The sequence below is a fragment of the Cnephaeus nilssonii genome (assembly GCF_951640355.1).
Source record: "Cnephaeus nilssonii genome assembly, chromosome: 18".
Classification (NCBI taxonomy): Eukaryota; Metazoa; Chordata; class Mammalia; order Chiroptera; family Vespertilionidae; genus Cnephaeus; species Cnephaeus nilssonii.
The window spans coordinates 47,993,780-48,019,440 of record NC_137089.1 but is presented as its reverse complement, the minus strand read 5'-3'; the positions used below and the strand labels follow the sequence as shown (position 1 = coordinate 48,019,440).

General features: G+C 42.0%; 1 protein-coding gene across 1 annotated transcript in view; it reads right to left on the bottom strand.

Moving 5' to 3' along the window:
- Window positions 1–25,661, bottom strand: part of PRKDC (protein kinase, DNA-activated, catalytic subunit) — a 205,676-nt gene that overhangs the window by 22,076 nt on the left and 157,939 nt on the right. Inside the window, exons 68-71 of the mRNA XM_079796147.1 lie at window positions 24,863–24,974; window positions 20,393–20,579; window positions 17,642–17,816; window positions 8,067–8,257 (exon numbers count right to left, since the gene is read on the bottom strand). Of these exons, the coding sequence (XP_079652273.1) occupies window positions 8,067–8,257; window positions 17,642–17,816; window positions 20,393–20,579; window positions 24,863–24,974 (665 nt within the window). The remainder of the gene's footprint in view (window positions 1–8,066; window positions 8,258–17,641; window positions 17,817–20,392; window positions 20,580–24,862; window positions 24,975–25,661) is intronic.

The window sequence follows — 25,661 nt, the reverse complement described above, 5'->3', positions numbered from 1 at the left end:
AATGATATGCTAAGGCGGCTCAACTGCTCACTATGACGTGCACTGACCACCAGGGGGCAGTCGACCAGTCCACCAGTCGCAATGTCATGCACTGACCACCAGGGGGCAGACGCTCCAACCGGTAGGTTAGCTTGCTGCTGGGGTAAAATAATAAATATAGATGGAAAAGGGAGAGTCTGCCCTGATTGTGAAAGAGTAAGCAATTCCAGTATGATCCTGAGTATATAAAATACAACCAAATAAAAAAGAATAAGCCATGTGTGGGCCAGATTGTCCCCTAGTCACACAGAGTGGGCACCGAAAGTCCATGTGGATCACACAACCCGTCAGGAATTGAAGAGCTGGAAGTTGGCTCCTTGTGGCCAATGTCCTGCACAGATGTTGGAACATTGTGAAAGAAGAAGGCAAGGCTACACAACTAAAATGAGGTGGCTCCTGGTGAGATGAGGAGAGGCTGGTAACTATGAAAATACAAAATGATTTTAAAAAGCAGGCACTAAGGAAAAAAGTGAAAGGGCTGGTTTGTCCCACAAACTAGTGGGAAACCTGAGTGGGGACAGGGAGTGAAACTCCATTAACAAAAGTCACGGAAGAACCGTCCACATCATTTCAACACAAATTTCCTATTTTTAATGTTGAAAAAAGTGAATCCTATATAATAAAGAGGTAATATGCAAATTAACCCTTGCACCCTCACAAGATGGCCGCTTACCACCAGGCCGGCAGGGGGGTTAGTGAGGGACGACCAAATGACTGAACAAGCAGGCTGCGTGGGGGTGGTAGATCACAAGATGGCCGCTTACCACCAGGCCGGCAGGGCTTGACAAGGGTGGGACTGGCTGGGTCTGGATCTAGCCCAACTCGGGGGTCCGGCCGGGTCTGGGTCTCACACAATTTTGAGGTGCATGTGGGTGGGCAGGGACTTGACTCTGGGTCCCGTGGTGAGCCCCAGACTCTGACAGGAGGAAGGTTTTCATATACATTTTACTAATTTTCTTTCATCTCTGACATTTCTATTATAGAGAAAGGGCAAATAGCAATATTAAATTATTTCCTCTAATTAATCCCCTTTTAATGTGCACAAATTTCATGCACTGGGTCATTAGTATATTATAAAAACGCAAAGTAATGCTCATTATTTATTTACTAGAGGCCCGATGCACAGAATGCAAGAGTAGGCCTTCCTTCTCCTGGCTGCCGGCACCGGCTTCCCTCCGGCACCCGGCACCCGGGCTTCCCTAGCAGTCCTGGCTTCGTCTGGAAGGATGTCCAGTCTAATTAGCATATTATGCTTTTATTATTATAGATTTTCTCTACTTGTTCCTTTTTAGTTTTTAAGGTCCAGATTAAAACTAACCCTTCCTAGGATCCTGAAATAATGGCTCTCTCATCTCAGCTATCAAAAAGCATTTAACCTAATTCCTAAAGATTGGGAGTGGATTTCCATAATTCATTCTTTTGAAAACTGGCATATGATTATTCAAATAACATACTGTTTTTTTAAACTGTCCAATAAATCTTCATTATAAGTAGTAGTTGAAAAGCAATAAAATGGAACAAAGTAGAATAAAGAAATTTCAGAGCTCTATATTTTGCCCCAAAGCTGTAGTATCTCTTTCTTGTTTGGTGCTTCACTTAGTAGAAGGATAATCCATGGCAATCACATTCCCACTTGGTATCAGCAAAAGGGACAACTATTGAGAATTCCCACTGACTGAAGTTACTGGAAGTATATCGCAAAACCTTAAAGATTAAGAGTTTAAGCCTGGTCGGCGTGGCTCAGTGGTTGAGCATCAACCTATGAATCAGGAGGTCACGGTTCAATTCCCAGTCAAGGCACATGCCCAGGTTGCAGGTTCGGTCCCCAGTGTGGGGTGTGCAGGAGGCAGTCGATCAATGATTCTTTCTCATCATTGATGTTTCTATCTCTTTCTCTTCCTTCCTCTCTGAAATTAATTTTAAAATATATTAAAAAACAAAACAAAATCTTATTGTGGTTTTAATTTGCATTTCCCTAATGACTAATGATGGGCATCTTTTCATTAAGTCTACTGGCCATCTTTGGAGAAGTGGTCATTCAGGTCCTCTGCCCATTTTTTAATTAGATTTTTTTTGGTGTTGAGTTGTATGTGTTCTTTATAAATTTTGGATATTAACCTATCAGATGTATCATTGGCAATATCTTCTACCATTCAGTAGGTGGTCTTTTTGTTTTGCTAATGGTTTCCTTTGCAGTGTAAAAGCTTTTTAGTCCAATGTAGTCCCATTTGTTTATTTTTGCTTTTGATGTATTTGCTATAGGAGACATATATCCAAAAATTATTGCTAAGACCAATATAAAATAGATTACTGACTGTTTTATTCTAAGAATTTCATGGTTTCAATTCTTAAATTTAAGTCTACAGTCCATTTTATTCTTTTATGTGGTGTAAAAAAACTGGTCTAGTTTCTTTCTTGGGATTTATCTGTCCACTTTTCCAACACCATCTATTGAAGAGACTATCTTTTCCCCGCTGGATATTGTCTCCTTGGTATAGCTTAATTGAACACATAGGTGTGATTTTCTGGGCTGTCTATTCTGCTTCATTGATGTACCTCTGTTTTTATGCCAGTATCATGTTGTTTTGATTACTATAACCTTGTTGAAGTCCAGCTGATGTGGCTCAGTGGTTGGGCGTTGTCCTATGAACCAGGACATGGTTCAATTCCCAGTCAGGGCACATGCCTGAGTTGCAGGCTTGATCCCCAGCAGGGGGCGAGCAGGAGGCAGCCGATCAATGATTCACTCTCATCATTGATGTTTCTATCTCTCCCTCTTCCTTCCTCTCAGAAATTAATTTTAAAATATATTTTAATAAACAGAACAAAATCTTATTGCATAGTTTGATATCAGGTACAGTGATACTTGTTTTTCTTTCTCAAGATTGCTCTGGCAATCTTTTGGAACTCAATTAATATATTAGGATTATTTGTTCTAGTTCTGTGCAAAATGCCATGGTATTTTTATCAAGATTACATGGAATCTGTATTTTCCTTCCAGTGTTATGGACATTTAAATGATATTGATTCTTCCAAACAATGAGCATGGTATACACTGAGTAGCCAGATTATGATGATCTTGGAACGCATAATAATCTCACCACTCAGTGTGTGTGTGTGTGTGTGTGTGTGTGTGTGTGTATTAGAGGCCAGGTGCATGAATTTGTGCATGGGTGGGGTCTGGCCAGCCTGGCCAGAGGGAGGGGACATGGGCAGTTGGCTAGCCTGCCTGCTGGTCAAACTCCTGGTCAAGGGGACAATTTGCATATTAGCCTTTTATTATATAGGATATATACTGAGTGGCCAGATTATTATGCGTTCAGAGATCATAATAATCTGGCCACTCAGTGTATATCTTTTCATTTATTTGTATCTTCTTCAATGTATTTCTTCAATGTCCTATCATTTTCCGAGTAATAGTCTTACCTCTTTGGTTAAAAATTTATCCCTCGATATTTTATTCTTTTTGATGCAATTGTAAATGGGACTTTCTTAATTTCTCTGATAGTATGTTATTGGTATATGAAAGTGCAATTATTTCTAAATATTAATTTTATATCTTGCTACTTTACGGACTTCATTAATTAGTTTTAACACTTTCTTAGTGAAGCCTTTAGGGTTCTCTCTAGATAGTTATCAGGTCATGTGAAAATAATGAGTTTTACTTCTTCCTTTCCAAGTCGAATCATTTAATTACTTTTTCTTATCTGATTGCTGTAGCTAGGACTTCCAATACTGTGTTGAATAAAAGTGATGAAAGTAGACATCCTTTTCCTGTTCCTGATATTAAGGAAAAAACTTTCAGCTTTTCACCACAGAGTATGATATTAGCTGTGGGTTTGTCATATATGGCCTTTATTATGTTGAGGTATGTTCCCTCTATCCCCGTTTTTCTGAGAGTTTTATCCTTCTGTTTATGTGGAGTAGCACCTTAATTTGCAGATATTAAACAAACCTTGCACCTTAGAATAAATCCCACTTGATCAAAGTATATGATCTTTTTAATATATCCCTAATTTGGATTGCTAATAATTTCATTAGGATTTTTGCCTGTGTTCATCAGGGATATTGATCGGTAATTTTCTTTTTATTTTATTTTTTTATGTCTAGTTTTGGTATCAGGGTAATGCTGGCTCTGTAAAATGAGTTTGGGAACATTTTCTTCTTTAATTTTTTGGAATAATTAGAGAGTAGGCATTAATTTTACTTTGAATGTTGGTAGAATTTACCTATGAAGCCATCTGGTCAAACACTTATTTAGTGGGTGTTTTATGATAACTGATTCAATTTCATTACTAGTTATCATTCTGTTCAAATTTTCTGTTTCTTCCTGATTTATATAATTTGTTGGCATATAACTGTAGAATTTTCTTATAAACCTATGTATTTCTTTGGTGTTGGTTGTCACTTCTCCCCTTTCATTACTGATTTATTTGGGCTCTCTCTTCTTTTCTTGGTGAGTCTAATTAAAGATTTGTCAAATTTGTCTTTTCAAAGAGCCAGCTCTTGTTTTCATTGATCTTTTCTATTTTTTTTAAGACTCATTTATTTCTGCTATAATCTTCATTATTTCCTTCTTTCTACTCACTTTGGGCTTTGTTTGCTCTTCTTTTTCTAGTTCCTTTAGGTGTTAACTTTAGATTGTTTGACATTTTTCTTGTTTCTTGAGGTAGGCCTATATTGCTATAGATTTCCCTCTTAGAAATGCTTTGGTTATTCTCATACTTTGGGTCATTGTTTTCATTTTCCTTTGTCTCAACGTATCTTGATTCCTCCTTGATCTCATATTTAACCCATTCATTAACTAGTAGCATGTTGTTTATCTTCCATGTGTTTGTATGTTTCCCAGTTTTCTACTTGAATTTCATTTCTAGTTTCATATCATTGTGATCACAGAACATGCTTGATAAGATTTCATCCCCTTACATTTATTGAGTCTTGTTTTGTAGCTTAGCATATGGTCTATTCTGGAAAATGTCCCATGTGCCCATGTATATTCTGTTTTGGGGTGAAATGTCTAAAAATATCAATTAAATCCATCTGCTGTAATGTGTCATTCAAGGCCATGGTTTCCTTGTTGATTTTCTGTCCCGCTCTTCTCCCCCACGTTTTTGTCATTATATTTTACCTCTTTGTGTGTGTGTATTCCTTACTATTATATTTCCACATAAATTCACTTTTGACTTTTTTATTGATTCACTGTTCTTACTAAGTATTTGCCTTTGTGAGATTTTTTTTCTGTTCTACATTTTATTTTTATCTTTTTTATTTTTCTACTTAAAGAAGTTCCGGCAAGATTTCATGTTCTGCTAATTTGGTAGTGATGGATTCCTTAATCTTTTGCTTGTCTGGGAAAATATCTTTCCTACAATTCTAAAAGATAACCTTGCTGGATAGAATAATCTTGGTTATAGGTTTTATCTTTTGTCACTTTTAATAGAACATGTAATTGACCTTTGGGCCTGCAAAGCTTCTGTTGAAAAACCATCTGATGGTCTTATGGGAAATCCCTTGCATGTAAGATGATGATTTTCGCTTCATACTTTTTGTATTCTCTTTGTCTTTATTCTTAGGCATTTTAGTTGTAGGTCTCTTTGGGTTCATTTTCTCCCCCTCACCTAAGGATATGTTTTCCATTGCTTTTTCAGAGAGAGTGGAAGAGAGGGAGGGAGATGGGGGTTGGGAAGAGACAGAGAGTAAAACATCGATGTGAGAGAGACATATCAACTGGTTGTGTCCTGCTCGCTCACCAACCGGGGGGAGGGAGCGAAACGCAACCCAGGCATGTACTCTTGAGCAGGAATTGAACCTGCAACCCTTCAGTGCATGAGCGAACGCTCTAACCATTGAGAAACACCAGCCAGGGCTAGGGCTCTTGGGTTCATCTTATTTGGGACTCTCCACACTTCTTGTACCTGGAAGTGTATGTCCTTCAAGAGTTTAGGAAATTTTTCAGTCATTATTTCTTCAAATAGGATTTTAATCCGTCTTTATCTCTTCTCTGTCTGGGACCGCTAAAATGTAAATGTTGGTGCCATTAATATTGTCCCCACAGGTCCCTTAAACTATCCTCACTATTAAAATTATTTTTTCTTTTTAGCTGTTCTGGTGTTTTCTGCTACCTTGTCTCCCAAATTGCTGATCCGATTCTCTGCTTCATTTAATCTGCATATTCTTTATTGCAGTTATTGTAGCCTTAAATGTTGATTGGTTCTTTATTATATTTTCCATCTCTTTAAGTTCTCCTTGAGCTCTTCTCCCATGTTCACTGAGCATAATTATAACCAGTGCTTTGAACGCTTTACCTAGTAGATTGTTTGTCTCTGTTTCATTTATATTTTTTTCCTGAAGTTTTGTCCTGCTTTATAGTTTGGGGCCTGTTTGTCTCCTCATTTTTGCTGACTCTCTGTGTCTGTTTCCATGTATTAGATATATTTGTTCCATCTCTCATTCTTGAAAGAGTGGCCTTACGTAGGAGGTGTCCTGTGGGATCCAGTGACCGTCTTCCTTGTCTCCTGAGCCAGGTACTAGTGGTGTCTGTGTGGGAATTATATGTGCCCTCCTGATGTAGTTGGGCCTCAACTGCTGCTGGAATGCCAGTGGGTGGGGTTGGCACTCAGAGTGACTGGCTGTGAGAGCCATCTGTGACTTCAGTGGATGAGCTGTTGAGCAGGGGCTGATTCCACAAAGTGGGAATTGCTTTACGGGGCTCTGGTGCCAGCTGAGACTGTCCAATGGGTGTGTTGTGTCTGGATCCACTTGATAGGGGCTTTGGTACGGGTCAGGGTCAGCACAGCTTGTGCCTGGCTTGTGGTCACTTGGTAGGAGCTAGAAATTCATCTGCAGTTGGTAGCTGCTTGTGCTGGGCTTGGCACCCTTTGGTGGGCACTATGATGTAAACTGAGGCTGGCCGCTGCTTGTGCTGGGCCTGTGGCTGCTCAGTTGGATCTAAGACTGACCAACACTTATGCAAAGTTTGGGGCCACCTAGTGGGAGATTACAATGTAAGCTAAAGCCGATGGCTATTGTGCTGGGCCACTTGGCAGGAGCTACAATGCACATTGATGCTGGCTACTGCTTGTGTGAAGCTTGTGGACTTTTGAGAGAGGCTGATGCATGAGCCAAGGCTAGACAACACTCTTGTGAGGTTTGTGGATTTTTGGAGAGTTTACAATATAAGCGAGGCAGGCTGCTCATGGAGACAAGCAGGTGAAAGAGGCTAGGGAGGGCCCAGTGATCAAGGGCTTGGGTTATCAGGGAAATACTGGGGTGGGGCAAATGTTAGCCAGGTTCATGGAGAGCACAGATGTGGTACCCACCTGTGCTGGTCCAGTTGGCTGGGAAAAGGAGTTCAACGAAGGAACAATGGCATGCCTACTAGTGTTTCCATCCCCTGAGAGGGTTACCCTGTTCCCTAACCCTGCAGCCCTCTCCCTGAAGTTACTCAATTTAGATCCTCTCCATGTATCTGAGGCACTTTCTGAGCTGCTGCCCCTGTGCTGGAGCTTAGAGCAAGTGAATTTCTGCAAGGGCCCTTTAGAAGTGGCAATTCAGTCTCACAGAGCCATCTGCCTCTCAACATCATCTCTGTTGGCTTTCAAAGACAGATGTTATGGGGACTCCTCTTTCCAGCACAGGTGCCCTGGGCTAGGGAGGCTGGTGTGGGGCTGAGACCCCCTTGATCCTCAGAGGGGCCTCCAAAGCCAATCTATTCCCCTCATTTCTTAATTGCCACACTGTGCATGTAAGACCTACCTGCTCCGCATCTTTACCCCCTACCTGTCTTGATGTGGCTTTTTCCTTATATCTTTAGTTATAGGCATTCTGTTCAGCAAAGGTTCAGGTGGTTCATTCTATCACTGAGTTGTAATTATGATGTGATCTCAGGAGGCGGCAAGTTCAGTCGACCTACTCCACCATCTTGACTCTGCCCTCTACTGATTATTTCTTTCATGCAACCAAAAGGTCACACATTAAAGACATACAACATGCAAACACAAAAAGTTCATTCTCGTAATAAACATTACCTTTTCTACATTCTCTGAAGTGGATCCAGAAAGTTCCAAGATTCTTCTAGCCTTGCTTTCCTCAATTTCAGCAAGGCAGCTTGGCTCACTGCTGAGAGCATTAGCTATGATCCGGTAAGTTGTACCCAAGAGAACATTATGGTCACGGAAAGCCAAAATATTTTTGCTTAAGTAGCTTGATGTGTTCTCACCTATTGGATTAAAAACACACACATAAAAACTCACACAGGATTTCTTTCAGAAGTAAATGAATACCATAAAGTAAAAAAAGAAGTTTATAGTATATAAAAGTTGTTTTCTAAAAAGAAATTAACTAAAATAAATCTTGATGTTATAAGAAACTAACTTCAAACACTGATTAGGTAATCTTGAACTAATATTAATGAAAAATGTTCTTTGTTAGCAGTGGCCATATCAAAGTACACAGAGGCTAAGCAAATAAAATACTAACTTTTATTCAAGTAGCATCATTCTGCATTTTGTCAAAGCACCCAATTTTATCTGTTACAAAGAATAAGAAATGCATTTATGGGAGAAACCAAGATGGCGGCATAGGTAAACACCTGAACTTGCTGCCTCGTATAACCACTTCAAAACTACAACTAAAAGACAAAACGGACATCATCCAGAACCACAGGAAGACTGGCTAAGTGGAAATTCTACAACTAGAAGGGAAGAGAAAAGCACACTGAGACTCAGAGGAGCTGCGGAAGTAAAGTGCAGAGGTACAGAGGTGAGCATGCGGAGAGGGCTGGCAACTGAGTACGCGGCTAGCTTTTTCAATCCGCAGGGAGACACAAGCTCCCGACTGCTCTGAACTCCAGTTCCGGGCGAGACTCTGGGGACCCAGACTCATACGGGGAGAAACTGGACTGTCTGGCAGCGGGCGGAACGCGAGGGTGGCTTTCTCTCAGAGGTGCTTGCAGCGATACCGGGACACTGAGACCCGGGCCTCTTAACCCTTTGCACTCGCTTGCTTTTTTCTCAATTCCTTTATTCTACTCAGGATTTAATTTTTTAAATACCCCAGATTTTACAAAGCGTGGCAGTAGAATAAAAAACTGGAGTTTCTTTTCATACAAACTTATTTATTTGGATTTTTTTTATATTTCAAATTATTGATACATTCGAAGAGTATAAAAAGAGCTGCTACCGATGCTAACCGTGTCGAGTCACACTCGACATCTGAGTGCAAAAGGTTAAGGCAGGGCTGAAGGTCAGCCATTGCTATTTGCTCCGCACTGTCGATTCCCTGAGACCCCGCCCCACCCAAGTTGTGCACAGAGGCTTTTGCATATGAATGGCCTGGCCCTTTGCAATCTAAAATTACCTAACAAACTGCAGCTGAGTTAGAGAGACCCAGAAAATCCAAAAGAAGGCCCAAGGACCCACAGCAGCTTGCATTGCTTCATAGCTGGGCCTCATCATCTGGGTACCTCCAAAACCCAAACAAAGAAGAGGAATCTGCAGATCTCTCCATAGCTCCTGCTGGGTGGCCTCAGGCAGAGGCTAAATCAGCACCTCCTTGGAGATCCAAGAGCCAGTGTACCCAGGGGTCAGAGTAGGACCATCCAGATTACAACTCCTCAGATCCATAAGGGACACACTCAGGGGGCAGACTCAGTGAGCACCAAAGCCCCACTGAAGCAAGTCTTGTCTCATAAGGGTGTCTCCAGCACAGAAGTTCTCCCAGCGTAGACACAGCTGAATCTCATAGCCAATTGGCCTGGAGGTCAATTCCTCCCAGTGATACCAACAACAATCAAGGCTTAACTACAAGACTGTGCACACAGCCCACAAAGGGGTGTACCAAGAGTGTCCACCTCAGGTAACTGGGGAGGCTGAGCCACTGGGCCCTATAGGACACCTACCACACAAAGCCACTCTATCAACTCAGGGAAGCAGCCAAAATGAGGAGACAAAGAAACAGGTCACAAATGAAAGAAATGGAGGAAAGCAAACGACTAGATATAGAGTTCAAAACCATGGTTATAAGGTTTTTCAAGAATTTTCTAGAAAAGGCTGATAAGTTTAGTTAGAACCTCGAGCATATGAAAAAGGACCAACTAGAAATTAAGCATACACTGACTGAAATAAAAAATAATATACAGAGATCCAACAGCAAACTAAAGGATTGCAAGAATCACGTCAAAGATTTGAAATACAAAGAAGCAAAAAACACCCAACCAGAAAAGAAAAAAGAATCCAAAAATATGAAGATAGTGTAAGGAGCCTCTGGGACAACTTCAAGTGTACCAACATCAGAATTATGGGGGTGCCAGAAGAAGAGAGACAGCAAGATACTGAAAACCTATTTGAAGAAATAATGACAGAAAACTTCCCCCACCTGGTGAAAGAAATAGACTTACAAGTCCAGGAAGCACAGAGAACCCCGACCAAAAGGAATCCAAAGAGGACCACACCAAGACACCTCATAATTAAAATGCCAAGAGCAAAAGACAAAGAGAGAATATTAAAAGCAGCAAGAGAAAAACAGTTAGCTACCTACAAGGGAGCACCCATACAATTGTCAGCTAATTTCTCAACAGAAACTATGCAGGCCAGATGGGAGTGGCAAGAAATATTCAAAGTGATGAATAGCAAGAACCTACAACCAAGATTACTCTACCCAGCAAAGCTATCATTCAAAATTGAAGGTCAGATAAAGAGCTTCACAGATAAGAAAAAGCTAAAGGATTTCATCACCGCCAAGCCAGTATTATATGAAATGCTGAAAGGTATTCTTTAACCTTTTGCACTCGGATGTCGAGTGTGACTCGACACGGTTAGCATTGGTAGCAGCTCTTTTTATACTCTTTGAATGTATCAATAATTTGAAATATAAAAAAATCCAAATAAATAAGTTTGTATGAAAATAAACTCCAGTTTTTTATTCTACTGCCGCACTTTGTAAAATCTGGGGTATTTAAAAAATTAAATCCCGAGTAGAATAAAGGAATCGAGAAAAAAGCGAATGCAAAGGATTAAGAAGAGGAAGAAGAAGAAAAAGGTAAAGATAAAAATTATGAACAACAAATATATATCTATCAACAAGTGAATCTAAAAATCAAGTGAATAAAAAATCTGATGAACAGAATAATCTGGTGAATATAAAAGAATCAGGGGCATAGAAAGGGAGTGGACTGACAATCCTCGGGGGTGGGGGGAGGGAAGGGGTGTGGGGAGTGCGGGAAGAGACTGGACAAAAATCATACACCCATGGATGAGGACAGTGGAGGGGAGGTATGGGGGAAAAAAGAGGAACAACTGTAATAATCTGAACAATAAAGATTTATTTTAAAAAAAGAAAACTGAAAAAAAAAAGAAATGCATTTATGCATATCCATGAATAACCCATAGTTTTTTTGTGTTTTTTCCTTTTGTTTTTTAATATATTTTTATTGATTTCAGAGAGGAAAGGAGAGAGAGAGAGAGAGAGAGAGAGAGAGAGAGAGAGAGAGAGAGAGAGAGAGAGAGAGAGAGAAACATCAATGATGAGAGAGAAACATCTATTGGCTGCCTCGTGCATGACTCCCACTGGGAATCGAGCCCACAACCTGGGCATGTGCCCTTTACCGGAATCGAATCCAAGACCTTCAGTCCACAGGCTGACTGTCTTTCCACTGAGCCAAACTGGGTAGGGAACCCATAGTTTTTTAATTGATAACTGTTACCTGTTGCTGATAAATGAACAGAGACTGACACATTTAAAAGTCTGATTCTTCCCATTTAAATGAAAAAGCTGAAGGAGCTCATCACCATCAAAACAGTATTACAATAAATTGTAAGGAACCTCTTTAAGAAAAAGAAGAAGATATGAATAAGAAAATATTGCAAAGAAAAAATTCTAACTGACAAAAGCAAACATAATAACATCAGTGAATCAATGAACACTAAAGCTAGTATAAAGGTTAAAAGGCAAAAAAGTAGGAAGATCATGAGTAAATACAACAGTAAATTAAGGGATATACACAAACACACGCATAAAAGAAGAAAAAAAATGAAGGCAAAAACAAACATGAAGGGGGTAAGTAAAAATGGTATTTTATTATGTTTTAAAACTTAAGCAAACATCAACTTAAAATACACTGCCATAAACACAGCTTGGTATATATGAAGTACAAGGTAACCACATAGCAAAAATGTACAAGAAATATACAGAAAATAAAGAAATCTAAATGCAACACTATAGAAAGTTATCCACATATGAGAGAAGAGAATAAGAGCATAAGAAGGAAAAGAGAAGAACTACAGAAATAATTAATAAAATGGCTGTAACCACATACTATTAATAATTATTTTAAATGTAAATGGATTAAATACTCAAATCAAAAGACAAAAGGAGAGGAGCTTTCCAAGATGGCTGCAGAGTAGCTGGAAGCTTTCTCCCAGCCCCAAACCTGGATCAGCCCTGGCAAGCCCCAAACACGCCTGCTGGGTGCAGTGCTATGGAAGGAGGGGAGAGCAGCTCAGAGCGGGGACATTCAAAGTGTGAGACACTCGGTGACTGTCTGGGACTGGGAGGCAGTGCTAAGCCACCCTGCGAGCTAGGCTGGCATCATCCTCAACAGGATGATGATCCTGAGCCCAGGGCAGCTGAACTTGGCTGACTGTACCCAACCTGAACCTGCAGTGAGACCACCTAGGGGGAACTAGAGTTGGAATCTCTGGCAGAGACTGAGGGATTTGGCTTTGAAGCCAGGACTGCTTTCCCTTCATTGCGTGCCTGACTGTCTGACCCCCAAGTAGGGAACCCACTAGGCCTATCGCAGCTAACCTGGGTTCATCCCACAGTCTCTCTTCAGAAGGCGAGGGAGGACGACCAGGCAACCTCAAGGGAAAGGCGGGGAAGCTGACAGGGAGGCAGACCTCGGGGAACCTCGGTCTTACCACAGATTTGTTCCCAGCTCTAAGCTGGAAGAAGCCGACCCTTGTACACAGATTAGCCCCCTCACATTCACACAGGTCCAGTAAGCACAGACGCCAACAGCACTGTAGCTTCAGAGAGGTAGCCCAAGGCTGCTCACACACAACGTCTGACAGCAGCCTGCACCTAACCCCCATCCAAATGGACCCAGAACCAACCCAACCATTAATGAGCGTCAGAACACACTAGAGCTCAACCAAACCAGCTACACAAGCAGCACACCCAGAGGTGGATCCTGGCAGGCACCAGACCATGCTGGGAACAACCCCGGCTCAGGGAAGAGCCCTGCACAGAATCTCACAAATGGTAATCACCTGTAGTCACCAAGCCTGAAGGGTCAACCCCACCCACAAAAGGGGCAACAGCAATCAAGCCTCAACTACAACAGGGGGGACACATCATTCACAGGAGACTTTCCTGGAGCATGGAGCTCAGACGATCGGGAAGACTGTGCCACAGCCCAACAAGAACCTCAAGACCGCACCTCTACAGCAGCTTGCACACCATGGTCGGGACGGAGCCTCACAGTCGGCCAGCCTGAGGGGCGATCCCACCCACGAATGGGCGAACGGCAGTCAAGACTCAATTACAAAAGGAGGGCCCACATAACCCACACAAGAGACATTCCTAGAGCATCCAGCTCAGGCGATCAAGGAGACTGCTCCACTGGGTCCCATAGGACACACTACATAGGCAACCCCATGAACACTGGGAGTCATAGCAGTTCTACCTAATAAACAGAAGCAAACACAAAGAGACAGCCAAAATGGGGGCACAAAGAAACAGGTCCCAAATGAAAACACAGAGGAAATCTCCAGAAAAAGTGTTAAATTAAATGGAGACAAGTAAAATATCAGATATATAATTCACAGTTAATGGTTATAAAGATGCTCAAGGAACTTAGTAAGAGCTACAATAGTATAAAAAAACATAAAACCATGAAAAATAACCAGTCAGAAATGAAGAGTACCATATCTGGCATCAAATACACTGGAAGGAATAAAAAGTAGGTTAGCCGAAACCGGTTTGGCTCAGTGGATAGAGCGTCGGCCTGCGGACTCAAGGGTCCCAGGTTTGATTCCAGTCAAGGGCATGTACCTTGGTTGCGGGCACATCCCCAGTAGGAGGTGTGCAAGAGGCAGCTGATCGATGTTTCTCTCTCATCGATGTTTCTAACTCTCTATCCCTCTCTCTTCCTCTCTGTAAAAAATCAATAAAATATATATATATTTTTTTAAAAAAGTAGGTTAGATGAAGCAGAGGATTGAAGCAGTGATTTGAACGACAAGGGAGAACAAAACAAACCAGAGCAGCAAAAAGAAAAAAGAATTAAAAAGAATAAGGACAGCCCTAGCTGGTTTGGCTCAGTGGACAATGTGTCGGCCTGCAGACTGAAGGGTCCCAGGTTCAATTCTGGCCAAGGGCACATGCCCGGTTTGCGAGCTTGATCCCCTACAGGGGGCATACAGGAGGAAGCCAATCCATGATTCTCTCTCATCATTGATGTTTCTATCTCTCTCTCCCTCTCCCTTCTCTGAAATCAACAAAAATACATCACACACACACACACACACACACACACACACACACACACACACACACAGGGCTTAAAAAAAAGAATAAAGATAGTTTGAAAGAACTTTGGGACAATATGAAAACCTAACAATATCCACATCATAGGGATACAGAGAAGAGAGCAAAGGAGTTGGGTTAACTGGATGAAGGAAGGTGAAGAGATTAGTCAAAGAAGATATATGCATCGCCTATGGATACAGACAACAAACAGTGTGGTGAAAGTGTGGGGGGGGGCACGCATGAGGGCTGGGTGAGGTGGGAAAAGGGGGGATATCTCTAACAGTGTCAACAATAAAAATAAAGGAAAAAAAAGACAAAATGATAACGACAATGTGGTACAATATACCATGATTATTCAGCTGTGAAAAATAATGACATCATACCATTTGCAACAGCATAGATGAACCTAGAGGATATTGTGCTAAGTGAAATAAGTCAGACAGAGAAAGACAAATACTATATGATTTCATATATATGTGGAATCTGAAGAACAAAATAAACGAACTAAGAAAACAGAAACAAACTCATAAATAACAAAACAAACTGATGCTTGCTTGATGGAAGGAGGGCTGAGGCTAAATGAAAAAATGAAGGGATTAAGAAGTAAAAGTGGCAGTTATAAAACAGCCATGGAGATATAAAGTATAGTGAAGGGAATATAGTTAATAATATTATAATAACTATAAATGGTGCCGGATGGTGCAAGACTCACCAAGGGAATCACTTTGTAAATTATATAAATATCTAACCACTATACTGTACACCTGAAACTAATATAATATTGAAAATCAACTGTAGTTAAAAAAATTTTTAAAGTAAAGGTCTGGTTTTTCATGTTACTGTGTGGCTGTAGGAAAGATGATCCACCTTGGATAATCTTGCAGCGATGTGGAAGGTGGTGCGAAAGATGTGAGAGATGGGGGAAGGCGGGGTAAAGAGAAAGGGTGATCTCTCAGCAAATGCCATCAACTACCCCACCTGCTCCCCCATGGGATGACCATTCTCGGACAGATTCCTCTCACATACATGACCATAACTACTGGCTCTGCTCATTTCACAAGGCTGATTCAAAGTCAGCCAAACTATAACTACGAAAACAGTAAAATCATTTCTGTAAGTACCAATTTTTATCTTCATATCAGCACACTCCTCCTATCCTCCATCCTCCTCAAAAACACACACACACAAACCATTACATATTTAAACCATCGTAAGGATGATTTTCTGATCCTGGGACCAATATAGAAAGACTCTTTTTCTTGTCTGCACATTTGCTGAGGCGGATACTCTGATCTTATACCCTGTCCTGCTGAAAAGTCAAATTTGGAAATATAATTGGGAGCATGTTCCATAATGGTGCTCCTATGTACCTTTGGATATATGGTAACCGAGCTAGCATACCAGGTCCAAAAATAATTAAGAGAAAGGTTTTCTCCCCTGAGTCTTAACAGGTATATTGTTATGAAAAGAAGACCTGAAGAAGAAAAAAGCTTTTTAATGTCTTATTTTACAAAGTAATTCTTTTATGTAAACATAAAGACTCATACTTTAACTAAATATGAAAAAGACTTTTACTTTCAATTCCATTTTATAGATACAGAAATAAAAGCTTCAAATGTCTCAGCAAATGCCATCAACTACACCACCTGCTCACCCATGGGATGACCATTCTCGGACAGATTCCTCTCACATACATGACCATAACTACTGGCTCTGCTTATTTCACAAGGCTGATTCAATACTTGTGAAATACTAACTACAAAGTACCTTGGCTCCAAATCCTCTCTAATAAAATGGTAATATGCAAATTAACCATCACTCCGCTACATAAGCCACACCCACCAGCCAAGCCACGCCCACCAGCCAATCAGGGCGAGTATGCAAATTAACCCCAATCCAAGATGGTTACAGCCACAGAGGGCAAGGTTTCCCAGGTAACAGAGGAAGCCAAGCTTTCCATAGCCGTTGCAGGCCTAAGCCTCCACTCAAGCTACAAAGTTTCAATTATAGAAGGTAAACAAATTCAAACAAATGGCGGCAGAATGGAGCTTGAGAGAGCAGGCCAGGGTTGCCGGCGGCAACAGGGGAAGCAAAGCTTTCCGCACACCCTGGCCGGGCTCACCCACTTAAGGCTACAAAGTTTCAACTGTAGAAGGTGAATTAACTGCCACAGAAATGGCTGCCGGAGCCCCAGGCTTGGCTCTGCTCCAGGCTACAAAGTTTCAATTGTAGAAGGAAAATAAATTCCAGATACCAGGGCCTCCCCTTGGGTTGCCAGGGGACGTGGCCAGCCTGCAAACCACCACAGGCCCCTCGCTCAGGCCGCCCCACACCCCAAGGGAACCCCCACCCTTATCTGTGACACCCTTCAGGGCCAACCAGCTGGCCCCCACCCCTGTACCAGGCCTCTATCCTATCTAATAAAAGAGTAATATACAGATTGATCATCACTGCAACACACAATATAGCTGCCCCCATGTGGTCAAAGATCCTGCCCCCATGTGGACACAAGATGGCCAGCAGGAGAGGGCAGTTGGGAGGCACCCGGCCTGCAAGGGAGGGCAGTTGAGAGGGACCAGGCTTGCAAGGGAGGGCAGTTGGAGGTGATCAACCCTGCAGGAGAGGGCAGTTAGGGGTGACCAGGCTGGCAGAGGAGGGAAGTTGCGGGCAAACAGGCTGGCAGGGGAGCAGTTAAGCATCAACCAGGCTGGCAGCAGAGTGGTTAGGGGCAATCAGGAAGGCAGGAAGGCAAGCAGTTGGGAGCCAGCAGTCCTGGATTGTGAGAGGGATGTCCCGATCTCAGTGGGATCGGGCCTAAACGGGCAGTCGGACATCCCTCCAGGAGTCCCAGATTGGAGAGGGTACAGGCTGGGCTGAGGGACAACGCCCCGCCGTGCACGAATTTCGTGCACCGGGCCTCTAGTATTTAATAAAATTATAAATACTTAATTCCCAATGTCAGAAAAATCAACACAAATAATAGTTTCAGAAGACTACAGAGATGTAATATAAAATAGCATTCTTAAAAAAAAAATAGCATTCTTAAGCTTGTATAGATAGAGCAGTTTCATACCCAACAAAGAGACTGTTTTCAACACAGAAAGAATCTGCTCAGGATGATTCTGGGTCTGGCTCTGGCTGTGTCTGAGCCGACAGTAGCTATGCACCCATCTCACCAGCCACTCATCTCTTGTTTTTGATTCTTTATGCAGGTCCTTCAATAGCTTCATGGCAAGCGAGAAATTGTTCTATATAATAGAAGAGAGAAAGGAATACAATGACATAAATGTAAATTTAGAAATAAAAGTATTTTACAAAAGAAGTTTTTCGTTAATTGGCCTGGTTTCCTTTATGTATGGCACAATTCACCTTAGAGCAGCTAATCCATCTCCTTAGCTTACATTAAATGTCTTTTTATTTATCACGTGCATATAATTCACATTTACAGTATGCAATTCAGTGTCTTTTAATATATTCAAAAGTTGGGCAATCACCACCACTGTCTAATTCAGAACATTTTCATCAACCCCAAAAGAAACTTTTGATGTCAGAGGAATCGTGGCACGAGAGGTCCCCTTGATCTCTCCCTTGAAGTTGCAACAATTTGAACAGTTACAAGTTTAAGAATGAATGTGCTGCTCAACACAGAAGCACATATGAGCGATCCGTGTATTGAAACACTGTGAGGTGAGTGGGGAGGGAGAAGTGCTGAGACGGTGCCGGGAGGCAGCCTGGTGGCTGCTGGTCTCGGGAGGGGAAGAATCAGGTCGCCACGGGCACTCCCTTCAGCCAGGACCAGGAGAGGGCCACAGTGAGCACTCCTGTGGGAGTGGCTGGATGCATTGCAGCTAAACCCAGTGACCTGGGCAGGGAGGAAGGACAAAGGTACAGCCACAGCTGTCTGGCAACTGCCAACCCAGGCAGAAAAACAAGGCCACCAAGCCTGCCATCTCGCCTCAGGCTCCCAGAGCTGCAGGGGACCGCGGAAGAAGCCGCAGCAGTGAGTGCTGGGACAGAACACATTACCGACAAACCTGAGAACGGGAACCACAGAGACATTTTCCCCGAGTGACAGGTGCACTCTGTGGCTAATACCAGGGATGGATGGATATACAGAGGAGAGGCTGCTGAGGTATGCCAGTCAGCATTACTGAAAAAACAAAGCCACAAAGGGACCTGCCCACCTCTCCCAGCTCACCCTAGCACACCCAGCGTGGTTGCGTTGCTGGTAGCATTGGGATGTAGGGGACAGCACTGGCATTTCATGGGTTTGAAATCAGACTGCCCACCACATTCCCACGCAGGGTTGGTGCCTTGGGACTGAGGCAACCTGGTCACAGAGCAGATGCTGACGCCCCAGGGAACACAGGACTTCTTTTACTGCCCCACAAAGATCTGAAAAGCCACAGACATACCAAAGAAACAAAAAAACAAACATGCTTTTTTTGTTTTGTTTCGTTTTTGCCAAGAAAAAAGAGAAAACCCATATCCAGGAAGACGTGGTACGGAAGAAGTAAGATATAAAACATTCACAGTTATTTCCAACCACAAAGGGTGAGCCTGGAGCTGCCAGAGAGTGCCGCTATGTAGAGCCTGAGCACTGAGCACTATGGTGGGAGGGAGAACCGACCGAGAGGAAGCAGGTCCTTGGCGATGGTCTCTGAAAGCTAGCTCTTCTAGACTTTCACTGATGGGCACTAACAAATTTCCTTTATTCACTGGGGATGCTTTGGGTGGGTTTTCTGTTATTGGTAATATAAAGATTCCTAAATGATACAACATCTGTCTCAAAGAAAAAGCTATACGTGAACATAAACTTACAAAACAGAAATATTTATTACCTCTACTAGAAGTAGAAAGCAACATTCTTTGCTTTATAATAGCAATCAATTTAGGGTTACTAAAAAAACAAGCTCTCCCAGTCTGTTCAAATATGATTTGATACACTTAAATAGTTTATATGCAACTTTTAAGTAAAGCATGATTATATATTAAAAAAAGGGTCGAGCCAAAACCGGTTTGGCTCAGTGGATAGAGCATCGGCCTGCGGACTCAAGGGTCCCAGGTTCGATTCCAGTCAAGGGCATGTACCTTGGTTGCAGGCACATCCCCAGTAGGGGGTGTGCAAGAGGCAGCTGATCGATGTTTCTCTCTCATCGATGTTTCTAACTCTCTATCCCTCTCTCTTCCTCTCTATAAAAAATCAATGAAATATATATTTTTAAAAAAGGGTCGAATTATCAAATGATAGAATTCTACAAACTAAATCTAAATATAATTTGTAACTAAGTGCCAAGCATTCATTTTGCTAAAGCTCAAACCTGATATTAAGCTTATTTCCTTTTTCAATAAGAGAAAATAATTATTTTGGTTGTTTGTTTTTTAATCCTCACCTGAGGATATTTTTCCGTTTATAGAGTGGAAGAGAGAGGGAAAGATAGAGGGAGAGAGGGACGTGAGAGAAACACATCAATTGGTTGCCTCATGCACGCACCCCGACCGGGGCCCAGGAGGAGCCTGCAACTGAGAGGTATGTGCCCTTGACCAGAATCGAACCTGGGACCCTTCGGTCCGCAGGCCAACACACTATCCACTGAGCCAAACCAGCTAGGGTAAAAATAATTATTTTGAAATGATTAATAAGTATATAAAAACTTTAGAGGCTTTCTGGAAAATTTTAAGTGTTTATTTTCTTACAAAGAGGAAAAATTAGTAAATACTCAATTATCTTTAAGATTCAGATTTTTTAAAAAGCTAAGTTTTAAAAGAAGCTAATTTAAGAAAATCCTGTGATACAATAGAGGACGTAAATCTGAGTACCTACCTGCTCTCTTGCGCTCTCTATCATCCTCATTTTCATGGAAAACTTACAGCTCTTAACCAGAGAGCAAATGTCTTCTTCCTGCTCCCGCCCTTCCATCCTGTCACTGGAATCTGCATCCCCATCCATGTCCATACTGTGATCATCTGGAAGAGTAAGTTTCTCCTCTATTTTGCTGAGAAAGAAACATCTACACAAAACAAAGAAAAATGAGAATTTACGCCTCATGAAAGAAATCTTTGACATATAGGACACTACTGGATAGCATTCACAGACAAAAATTTTATATTTATTAAATGTTTGCTCATTTTCTTGACTGTATTTGTACACTCTAGGTACTGGATTTCATCTTCATCTTTTTTTTTTTTTTCATCTTCATCTTAATTAACTCTTTAAATATCACCAAGGATATTTCACAGAATTTTCCAGATATCATTCATTGTCTCCACCTCCACAAAAAGAAAGCATTTAAACTCACAATTTTCTCTCTTAAAGGACAATATACCCTGTGTTGAGCCAAAAGTCCTTTTTCTCCTTATATCTCCCAATCTAAAGTTCTACTCTCAAAGGTGAAAAATGTAAAGCAGCAAACAGGTTATAGTCACTGAAAATATCCTATCTAATAATAGAGTAATATGCAAATTAGGCATCACTCCGTGACAAAATGGCGGCCCCCATACCCACAAGATGGCGGCGCCCAGTCCCCTCAGCCCCGCTGCTGGAGTGTCTGGCCTGTCCCACCAGCAAACAGAGCACTGAGAGCAGGGCATGGTTGCTTCCTTAGTGCTGCGGCAGCGGGAAGCCGCCAGGCCCTGCACATACAGAGCTGGCGGAGGAGCGGGGCCTGGCGTCTTCCTGATGGTCGCCGCGGCGATCGGGAAGACGCCAGGCCCTGAGCACACAGAGCCTGCAGAGGAGCAGGGCCTGGGGTCTTCCCGATGGTCGCCTAGGCGATTGGGAAGACTCCAGTGCCAGCAGAGCAGGGCATGGCGGCTTCCTGATCTCGGCAGCCGGGAAGCCGCCAGGCCCTGCAAAGCCGGGCATGGCGGCTTCCTTAGTGGGGCAGTGGCAGGGAAGTCCCCAGACATGGCAGACTGGAAGTCCCCAGACAGCCCAGACAGCAGGGCTTGGGGGCTTCCTTAGTCGGCAGTGGCGGTGGGAACACCCCCAGGCCCGGCAGACAGAGCCTGGACAACAGGGCATGGGGGCTTCCTTAGTGTGTCCATGTCTGGGAAGCCCCCAGGCCCGGCAGACAGAGCACACTGCAGGGCATTGGGGCTTCCTTCACATGGCACATGGCGGCAGCAGGCAGAGAGCGACAGCAGGGCATGGGGGCTTCATCTCCATGGCTGCAGGGAAACCTCCAGGCCCCGCAGAGAGCAGAGAACCATGGGGAGTGGGCCTAAGCCATCAGTAGGACATCCCCTGAGAGCTCCTGGATTGTAGAGGGTGCAGGTTGGGCTGAGGGACCCCCCCCCCCGTGCACGAATTTCGTGCACCGGGCCTCTAGTTAAAAAATAACACTGTATTGCTATAAAATCATTTTTATTTGTATCACAATTTACATATTTGACTTTGTTCTAGTGATTTTATTTTCATTGTTAGCAATACTGGCAAACATACAAAATTCACCACTGCTCAAATATCAACTAATTTCCTCTTCATCCAGGAACTAATTTCAATTTTCTTAGAAAAACTGTGGCCAGATAAACTAGTATGTCTCATACATACCTTTCTCTTGTTTCTTTGGTTATTCCAAAGATACAAGCCTCTCTAATAATCTATCTGCTTCTGGGCTCCTTGCCCCCCACCCAACACAAGGGCATTCCCGCCCTCCTAAGAGCTGCTACTGTTTTTGTAAGTTTTGAATTTTTAATTATAAGAATAAGCAAGTAAAAGTAATGGAGGAATCCTGCTGGTGTAATCCAATAACAACACCATTACAAAAATTCTCTTCCACTGGTTCACAGATCTAAATGTAAGAACTACCTAAAACGGTAACATTTCTAGAAGAAGAAAAGACATAGGGGAAATAATTTTGCATAATGAGCCTGGAATATCAGCTTGAAGGGGCTCTTGCTAGTCAAATGTGAGACAATTTGAACATGAAATAAATAAAGACAATAATGGATTACACTCCATTAAATAAAACTGGAGCCCTAGCTGGTTTGGCTCAGTGGATAGAGCGTCAGCCTGTGGACTGATGGGTCCTGGGTTCAATTCTGGTCAAGGGCACATCCCCGGGTTGCAGGCTCAATCCCAGTGGGGGACTTGCAGGAGGCAGCCGATCAAAGATACTCTCTCATCATTGATGTTTCTATCTCTCTCTCCCTCTCCCTTCCTCTCTGAAATCAATTTTTAAAAATTAAAAATAAAAGTAAGTAAATAAATGAATAAATAAAACTGGAGTCCATGGTTCCATATTGATAATTAAAATTTAAGTAAACAAATAAATGAACAGATGGGGGAGAAGGGAGGGCTCTTCCTTATAATAGGATGTCGACTGATAAACATGGAACAAGTAGTGGGAAAATTATCACCTTGCAACTAATATTGTCAAGATTGGCTTGAGCTAAGAGCAAGGCACAGGTATGAAAGTAGAGGGTTAAGTCTTATGAGAAGCAGGATATATGCAATTCTCAAAGTATCTCCCACACTGCTTATAAGCTGCAAAGGAAATAAATAGGCATTTACACTGGAGAGACCAGACAATATTTTAACTAGGGAATCAAAATTACTATTATCAGTAAAAGGCAGATGGATACTCTGTGCTTCCAGATGTGATAGCCTGAGAATACTTCACTTCAGTGGTATTCTGGCTAGGGACGCATCATCTGAATGCATCTAACCATAAGGATACACACCGGTAGACAAATAAACTGAGGAACCTTCCGCAAAAGTGCCAATGTCATGAAAAAAGTCTGAGGAACTGTTCCAAATTAAAGGAGACTAAAAGATATACCAACTAAATGCAGTATATAACTCTGGACTGGATCCTGTCTTAGAAGGGGAGAAAATGCTTTAAAAGGCTTTACTGTGACAACTGACAAAACTGAAATTGAGGCTGTAGATTAAAAACTGTAAAGTTATTCTTGCACTATGATTACTCTTTGAAATAATACATTTTGTAAGAAATGTACACTGGTAAGTAAAGAGGTAAGGGTTCTTACGTATACAACTTATCTTCAAATGGTTCAGAAAATAAATGTGTATGTAGAGAGAGAATTAAAAAGATAATGTGGCAACATGTTAAAAAACAGTGAATCTGAGTAAAAGGTACACAGAAGAGTTCTATTTTTCTTGCAATTATTCTATAGATAAGAACTTACCCCAAAATAAAAAGTACAAGAAGTATACAAAATCAAAAGTATAAAAAGTAAATTAAAATATAATGGCAAGACTATCACATGAGGGGTCAGAGTCCTTGAATCCTACTTACTATATATATTTGCGTAGAATAATTTACAACCTCTCTGGATCTATTACCTCCTCTCTTAAGTATACGACTAATAACTGCCTTCTGGATTACTGGATTACCCAGGGTTGTTACAGGATGAGGAAAAGAAAATGATCTCAGGCCTGGTAAGGTGATACACACACACACATACACACACACACATACACACACACACACACACACACACATCCTATCCTATATAATAAAAGGGTAATATGCAAATCAACTGGTCACTATGAAAGAGCTCAATGCAGGAGCTGCCCCCTGGTGGTAAATGCACTCCCACAGGGGGAGCTCCGCTCAGCCACACGCTGGGCTGATGGCTGGTGAGCTCAGTGGCAGTGGCGGGAGCCTCTTCCTACTCCGCGGCAGCATTAAGGAAGTCCGACTGTGGCTTAGGCCCGCTCCCAGGGATGCGGGGCGTGGGGGGCGGGGGGGAGGGCAGCGGGCCTAAGCTGCAGTCGGACATCCCCCAAGGGCTGCCGGACTGCTAAAGGGTGCAGGCCAGGCTAAGGGGACCCCCCCCCCCCCGAGCAATGAACGAATGTCGTGTACAGGCCTCTAGTATATATACTAATATATAAAATTATGTAATAGAGTTGGTAGCAGGAGGCAAGAAAGTTATGAAAATAGAATAATAAAAAATCATTAAGCAGCATTCTCTTATTGCCACATCACTACCTAATATTTAGCCCTGAGACAGAAGCACACGGACCACTGCCCTGCTGCTCCCTGGCCTTCTCTCGTTGCCAGAGATGATGCTTATAACCACCCCCTAGCACAAGATGAACTCAAAGGCACGGGCAGCAATTCCCCCACAGGGGACAAATGGAGGCAGAGGACACATTGCCAACATGGAGAGTTTTGTTAGAACAACTTAAATGGAAAGTTGAAAGATGACAGATATCTACACTAGACTCAAACCCCACATTTTTCTAAACCACCGTCTTGGAGAAAAATAGTTCTGGCAATTTCAGAAAATAATCCATATTCAACACAAAAGGATCACATCTTACCGATTTGTGATTATGTCATCCCAGATGTTCATTGGGTCCATCTTAGCATCTGGATATCTGTTTGTCCAGGTTTTTAGAAGTCTCTTAAGTGGAACTGGAGATGACAAATTACCTAAAAATAATATTATAGGATGATTATATCTACTGCTCAATGACAAGACAAACTTACAATGTAGGTAGAAACGTACTGTCCCAATTTTTATTGTCCCAATTAAAAAATTTTGTCTCTTCTTTCACAACAGGAACACAAAGTTACCATATTAAATCTAATATATTCTGACATTAAAACTCAACCTCTTAAGAATATAGAATATAAGTGGGTAAATATAAACATACAATTTAGTAAAGATCTACTTCATCCACAATTTCAAAATCAAAAAAGCACTGAAAGTTAAAAAGGTTTTCACGAGGTTGCAGCCAATTAATTGTCTTGGCAAAATCAGATCAGAATTGGCATAGGGCTACTTATAGGTCTTTGTTTATGCCATTCATGTGAATATTCACCATTTAGGGTAGATATGCATGGTTGTATTTAATTATGGAATTCTGCCCCTGGCTCTAGTGTGTGCAGAAGGTTACATAATAATAATAATATCTGAAACTATTTGGCATCAAGGTGTGGAAAGATAGTAAGAAGCTAGGAAAATTCCTGGTCAAATGGAATGGGGAAAGTGAGATGAGAAAATTAAACAAGGCCAAACAGTTTGGGCAGCTTGCAGCCAGCTTGTGAATCGCAAGACCTTATTTTCACCAAACAAAGACACTTGAAAGTAAATGGTTTATACCTCTCCTTCCTAAC